Source organism: Stigmatopora argus, chromosome 24 (assembly GCF_051989625.1).
Source record: "Stigmatopora argus isolate UIUO_Sarg chromosome 24, RoL_Sarg_1.0, whole genome shotgun sequence".
Lineage (NCBI taxonomy): Eukaryota > Metazoa > Chordata > Actinopteri > Syngnathiformes > Syngnathidae > Stigmatopora > Stigmatopora argus.
The window spans coordinates 2246067-2253989 of NC_135410.1; the positions used below are offsets into that span (position 1 = coordinate 2246067).

Genomic DNA, 7923 nt, shown 5'->3' on the forward strand with positions numbered 1-7923 from the left:
GGAACAGTGCTTCGTGGGCGGATTTTAATGACACATGCTGAGTTTCATTATCGAGCTCCATATATTTCCCGAGTTTGAGCACTTTAAAAATCGGCGGGGGTTCCCCCCGAGCCTATCCGAGAATAGTGCGCCGTAAGCGGACTGGGTTGGACGACGCCCCGCTGAATTTCTGCAGCTCCAGAAAATTTTCAAAATCCATCTTAAAACAGCGTTTAATGATTAAATACAAATACTAGTATTTGTATATACAATACGTACTATTATTGTATTTTATACTAGTATTTTATTTAAAAGAAGACAAAGGAAATTCACATATTCTTCGTGTATACAGACTAGATGTCCGATGCGCGTTGTGAGGCAACGGAGCTCGACGTTGTCGCTTCTCGGCCATTTTAAGAACAGAGCCATTCGCCAAACGGCTCAAAATGCTCTCAAATTTGGTTAAATCCAGCCGAAAACAGCGTTTAATGATTAAATACAAATACTAGTATTTGTATTTGCGACATCAAATGTCGGATAGGCACTGGGGAAACACACCGTTGATGTGTGTGTTGCTCATACTTTGAAAAATTTATGGAGCTCGGGATTTCAGCGGGGCATCAGCCAACCCAATCCGCTCATGTGTCACTATCCTTGGTTACGCTTGGGAAAAAACGCCGCCGATGTGTGTGTTGCTCACGCTTAGAAAAAAATTATGGTGCTCAGGATTCCAGCGGGGCATGTGTCACCCCTGTCCGCCCACAGAGCACTGTGCTCGGTGAAAAACCCCTCCAATGTGTGTTGGGCTCAAATTTGAAAATTTTCTGGAGCTGCAGAAATTCAGCGGGGCGTCGTCCAACCCAGTCCGCTCACGGCGCACTATTCTCGGCTAGGCCCGGGGGGAACCCCCGCCGATTTTTAAAGTGCTCAAACTCGGGAAATATATGGAGCTCGATAATGAAACTCAGCATGTGTCATTAAAATCCGCCCACGAAGCACTGTTCCTGGGGAGAAACCCCTCCGATGACCGTAGGGATATGATTTACCTACTCGGCGGGCCGGATTAAAAATCCTAACGGGCCGTATATGGCCCGCGGGCCGAGGTTGCAAAAATTGTACACACACGATCCGGGGGCGGGGCGAGCGCGCGAATCCCGTTTCAGCGAAACATCCGTTCGGCCGAACCGCCATTCGGCCGAACGGCCGTTCGGCCGAATGACCGTTCGGTGGAACGTCCATTCGGCGACCTGTCCGTCTGTCAAACGTCCGTCGGCGAAACGTCTTTAGGCGAATCATCCGAGTACCGTTAAGACCTACCGTATGCATGCATGTACATTTATGTGTATGTATGTATATATGTGCTAAGCAACACGCTTATTTATTTATATATTTATTCACGTATTTATTTATTAACTTACTTATTACCTATCTATTTATGTCTAAAATGCCTTTCCTATTCCTGCATCCTCACCCTCTTGCTACTGTGACAACGAAATTTCCCGAATACGGGATGAATAAAGTTATCCAATCCAATCCAATCATTTGATTCAGGTGTGGTAGAGGAGGGAGATATGACAAACAGACTGGATAAGGGCTCTCTATTACCGGACCTAGCCACCCCTGTATGTGCCCTGCAATTGTGGGGAACAAGTTCAGGATATACCCTGCCTGCTGCTCATAGTTATCTGGGATAGGCTCCTGCACACTCGCGAGAAGTTGAATGAATGAATATATATACCGTATACAGTCATACCTCTACTTACGAAATTAATTGGTTCCAGAACTTTTACGTAGTAACTTGAAAATTTCGTAAGAAGAGGTGTGGTTTATATCTCTCAACTCATCTCATTTTCTGAACCGCTTCATCTTCATTAGGGTTGCAGGGGGTGCTGGAGCCTATCCCAGCTGACTCCAAGCCAAAGGTGGGGGACACCCTGAATCAGTGCCCAGCCATATCGCAGAGCACAAGGAGAAAGACAACCATTCACACTCACACTCGTACCTCAGGTCAATTTAAAGTGTCCAATCAGCTTGCCTTGCATGTTTTTGGAATATGGGAGAAAACCAGAGTACCCAGAGGAAACCCACACAGGTGGACCCACCTGGGCTTGAACCCAGGACCCCAGAGCTGTGAGGCCGACGCGCTAACCACACGCCCCACCGGGCCCCGGCTACTTTATATGTAAATTCTCTAATTCGTTGGTCCTCACACAACTACCCACTAAACGCTTAGATCTATCTGTCCCAATTTTGTATGAAAGATGTGAGGAAACACAAAAATTAGAAAATAATATTAGGAAATGGTTTATTAATAAAGATATTGGCCAAAAATTCTTGTGAAAATGTGCCCTGCTCTGCTGAAATAGTTCCCTCCGTGGCGGTTATATTGGTAGGTGTAATACTCGTATTGTCCGCCAGATGGCGACAAGACCCATCCACTTTGTAGGGCTACATACATTTTAGACTTACGGTTGCCCTATACGTGTGTGTGTGTGTGAAAATATGTATCGCGTTGGATTTTTAGAGTTTTTAATTGCTTGATAAGGGGAATTGCAATAATTAATAAAGGGAGCATTTAGCCGGGTGGACACGTATGTAACAGATACTCCTGAAACAATGATGAAACAAAAATGAACTGAATGCTTTTATTTTCATAATATGAGATAAAACGAGAGCGATTAAATGAGAGTCCAGTATATATATATATATATATATATATATATATATATATATATATATATATATATATATATATATATATATATATATATATATTTCAAGAGTATCTGTTACATACGTGTCCACCCGGCTAAATGCTCCCTTTTTTTATTTTGGTTATGCTATCAACCAGTGGCGGTCGGTGCATTTTCTCGTAGCGCCTTAAACGTATCAATCCAACCCTCAAAAACTATTTTATGGCTATAAAACTTCTACTGCAGCTAGAGCTGCGACACATAAAAAATAATCAATAAATCAATGCACAAAAATTGGGTAAAATCCACTTCCTAGCAGCATTTCATGATTAAATACAAATACTGGAGCTTTTCAGACATTAAAACCAGGCCAGGGGGGCGATTTTCCCGGGAAAAGACAGCGATGAACGTCAATGGCGTACGGGCAAACATTGCCCGAAAATGGGGTAAAATCCAGCCAAAAACAGCATTTATTGATTAAATACAAATACTGGAGCTTTTTAGACATCAGAACCGGGCCCGGAGTATCATTTCCCCGGTAAAAAGACAGCGATGAACGTCGATATGTCCATACGTGAAATGACAAAAAAATGCACTAAAATTAGGTAAAATCCACTTCCTAGCAGCATTTATTGATTGAATACAAATACTGGAGCTTTTGAGACATTACAACCAGGCCAGGGGGGTGATTTCCTCGGGAAAAGACAGCGATGGACGTCAATGGCGAAACTGCAAAAATTAAACTGGGGTAAAATCCACATCCTAGCAGCATTTAGTGATTAAATACAAACACTGGATCTTAAATACAAATACTGGAGCTTTTCAGATATCAGAACCAGGCCCACAATTGAAATATTATTTAGGAATATAGCCATATTATACTCACCAAAAATTCTTTTTAACTGTACCCAATATTCATCCTCCTTTCTTTCTTCTTTTTTTCCTATCGCCATCGAAGCTAATGATGAAAGTCGAGCCTGTCCTGTCATATTTCCGGCATAGTCCGTTTTGAAAATGGCTTTAAATCAACACAACAATATATTATTTGCTTGTGCAGCTAAGTTAGCGCACTGAAAGTGCCGCACACACCATTTTCCCGGCTGTAACAGACTTGCTAGCTTCGGAGTTGACCGCCCTTTCTTAATGATGTCAATTTTTTTCTGGAAAAGTCTGTCTGGAAAATAGCTTTGTGAACAAATCTGCAACAGAATCCATTTGTTTTTGCTTCTGTCGGCCATTGTGGGTGGAGTTTGCGATCGCTGGCTGCATCGGGTACTGCTTTGGCCCGCCCACTAGCCAATCGTAGTTGGTGAAAGCAATGACGTATCCCAGCCAGCAAAATGCTAATGCGTATGAAAAAGCATTGTGGGGTTGCCAACTCGAAATCTGATTGGTTAAAAGCAACAGTCTAGTTTAATGCAGCAGAGCCCGCAGAACTGATTGTGAAGGCTTTGACAGATCTGATCTGGCAACAAATAACGGCTGAAATGTGATTGGTTAAATGCTTCAATATGAAAACACACATCTGGAAGCAGTGCAACCAGGGGGAAAAGCAATGAAAGGAAGCTAACAGACCATTTGGAATAATAAGTATTGATCGACAAAATATAATATGATTCAGATATTTCTTAGGCCAGCAGAGAAGGCCTTGAAGGCCCTGACGGCCCACCACTGATATATATATATATATATATATATATATATATATATATATATATATACATATATATATATATATATATATATATATATATATATACATATATATATATATATATATATATATATATATATATATATGTATATATATATATATATATATATATATATATATGTATATATATATATATATATATATATATATATATATATATATATATATATATATATATATATAGGCACGACTAGTCCCACTATGTAAAATCTATGGAGAACATGCAGAATGGTCGTCTTGCCATTCATTGTTTTTTGCCACAATTTTTTACGTATCGTGGAACAACATATTGAGCCATGAATAGTTTTTGGTGCTGCTTATCTGTGTGTAAATGAACTCTTACTTTTCAATTGTAGCTGTTTTTATTAAGCATCATGTGAAAGCGTTACCGAGGTAAAATAATTTTGAGTACATGAATCGTGGCAGTGTCTCACAGAGCTTTATTTTTGTATTTTACATAGAGCTGGAGCAGGAACTACACAAAAATCCCCACAGAACCTGTATTGTGAAAATGATGACCACCAGGAACTTGTGGAAAAACATTGTTGTGCTGTGTGTCAACTCGTAAGTCTGTTCATGATCTCTCCTATAACCCATCATATATTCCCATTCAGCAGCATTGCAGTTAAGTGCAGCATGCCATGGAATAGTTCTGACTGACAAACGTCATCATTTTTCTGTTCCCCACGTGGGCTAAACAAGTGGACCGTTGCATCTGCTATGAATAATGTGACATTGGACCACACTAGAAGATATCAATCATATGACAACAGTTGTCCTTCACCACTTCCCGGTTTCAATATTTGTGGCTGTCTATCGCGGTATTTTATATTAAGTATCCAAATAAAAAAAAAATCATAAAATTTCATAATTCACACTGAAACTTGCAAGTGGAAAACGGGATAGAAAAATGGCGGAAGTCAGGCTATCGCCACTCAACTCAGCGGTGAAGAAGCGAAATTTCACCGTAGAAGAATGACGTGCCAAATAACATAAAAGGCCGAGAAAGAAGACCTCTTGCCTTTTCCTTTTTTTTCGGATTTAATTTCGCATCGCCCACATCACCTCGTGGAGGAAGACGACGTCTTGCCTTTTCCTGCTTTGTTCGAATTGGATTTTGCAACACACATATCACCTCAGGGAGGAAGACTTCCAGCTTTGTTTGGATTTCGAATCGCCCTTGAAAATACCTCCTACCTACCTGTCCTGCAGCATCTAAGTCTAAGGCATCCATGAACCCTAGAAAAAGTCTAAACATGATGTGAGTGACCGAAAAAGTGAAGTTGCTAGATATGCTGAAGGCGGGGAATAAACATGACTACTTAGCACGCCATTAGGGCGTAAATGAATCTAAATTAATCGTGCAATAGATCAAGAAAGATGCAGTGTGCACAGTGTAACTGGTGTTAAAATACTTTATTTCTGAATAAATATAAGGGCAAAACATAGGGGCTAAATTATTGACAATAAACTTTGTGTGTATGTATATATGTTTGCAGATTGACAGGCTATGGAATACACCACTGCTTCGCTCGTAGTATGATGGATCCGGAGGCCCAACCCACTGCTTTGTGCCACACAGACTACTACACTATGGCCGGCATCGCCGTGGCAACATGCATGACACTGTGCCCCATGGTGGGACTCATGGGTCGACGTGGAGGGCTTCTTACCTTCATGATCATCACGGCCCTTGCATCACTACTGCAGCTGGGCTTGCTTAATTGTAAGTAATCACACAGGTTACTTATTGGCAAATTACATGCTTTTTTCCTGTCCTTACACGAGGGCGTCACCAACTCCAGTCCTGGAAGGCCCCTATCCAGTTGGATTTCCATATTTCCCTACCACATTTTTCTACCACACCTGAATCAAATGATCGTCTCATCACCAAGATGCCCAGAAACCTGATAACAATCCTGATTGTTTGATTCACAGGTGTTAGAGGAGTGAGATATGGAAAACACATTGGATAGGTGGTTTTATAAAATTACTAATTTATAGAAAAAAAAATGTATTCAATCTTTTTGAATCTTTTCAATAGATTATTTTAAAGCATTTTAATGTGTAATGTTGGAATCTAATTGTGCCTGTGATGTGTGGCATTGTCCTCAATGTCATGATTTCCACTTCTGCCCTCCTCCACACACCAACCCCTGATGAATCCAGTGATTGGAAAGTACAGTCTTCGTCATGATATAGGTACAGCTCCTGTATGTTACTTAGACTTTTTTACTTTGTCAGATTAGAAAAATGATAAATGTCTTTTTTTCTTACCTGTTTTTCATCACCTTTTTCGGCAGTTTTGCGAGATAGCCTAAAAAGGAAATTCTCTGTGGCCTTTTCCATCATTGGCATGTTCTCTTCTCATGCTGTCAGTACGCTCAGCATCTTCTTTTGTGCCGAAATTACACCAACAGTCATCAGGTAAGTCTCAATTGTTATGTGAATAATAGCAATCTGTAGGAGGCTCCTTAGTACTTAATGTTTCATTGCATTAAAATAGTGTCATTGTTTTTTCACTGGATTATAATTTTGAATATAAAATGTACATTTCATTTTCGGGCCCGCTTTTTCTTCAGTAGGGTTGCAGGGGTGCTGGAGCCTATCCCAGCTGACTTCGGACCAGATGCGGGGGCCAGCCAATAGCAGGGCACGAGGAGACGGACAACCATTCACGCTCACACTCATACCTAGGGGCAATTTATAGAGTGATCAATCAGCCTACCATGCATGATTTTGGAATGTGGGAGGAAACCGGAGTACCCGGAGAAAACCTTCGCAGGACTGGGGAGAACTTACAAACTCCACACAGGTGGACTGACCTGGATTTGAACCCAGGACCCCAAAGCTGTGAGGCTGACGTGCTAACCACTCAAGCCGCCGGGCCGCCTACATTTGGTGCAGTAAATGTAATATGCAAATAAAACTTCGGATTGAACTTTTGAAGTAAATTAATTCATTCATCCATTCATTTTCTGAACCGCTTATCCTCGCAAGTGTTGCGGGGTGTGCCTATCCAACCTAACTACGGGCACTAGGCAAGGCCACCCAATCGCAGGGGACAAGGAGACAGACAACCATTCACGCTCACATGCATACCTAGGGGCAATTTAGAGTTTTCAGCTGGACTATCCTGGACTCACCTGGGAATCTAACCCTCGACCCCACAACTGTGAGGCCAACACGCTAACCACTCGGTCGCAGGGCCGAGTACAGGTTACCAAAACACTTTGCTAAAACACTGGGAAAACATCCATCTACGTACAGTATGTTAACCACAGTAACGGCCAAAGGGGTGTTTAGCTATCATTCCCGTGCAAATCTAAAATTTTGAAGCCTTGGGGAGAGAGGACTTGCAAATCTAATGAGTCATGTTTTATTGAGCTAACATTCAGTGAGGGAAATTAGTTATCAAAAGGCCAATTTCCCAATTTGCCCTTTCGCGTGTCCTGTGACCAGAGCAAGGAATGAGATGCCACTCTCCCAAAATCATTTGTGCTAGGATTTTTGTTTAACCCTCTTTGCATGGTTCAG

General features: G+C 41.4%; 1 protein-coding gene across 1 annotated transcript in view; it reads left to right on the forward strand.

The window, feature by feature from the left end:
• Positions 1-7923, forward strand: part of slc22a23b (solute carrier family 22 member 23b) — a 42855-nt gene that overhangs the window by 31674 nt on the left and 3258 nt on the right. The window contains exons 6-9 of the mRNA XM_077594723.1: positions 4848-4950; positions 5886-6112; positions 6556-6588; positions 6690-6813. Of these exons, the coding sequence (XP_077450849.1) occupies positions 4848-4950; positions 5886-6112; positions 6556-6588; positions 6690-6813 (487 nt within the window). The remainder of the gene's footprint in view (positions 1-4847; positions 4951-5885; positions 6113-6555; positions 6589-6689; positions 6814-7923) is intronic.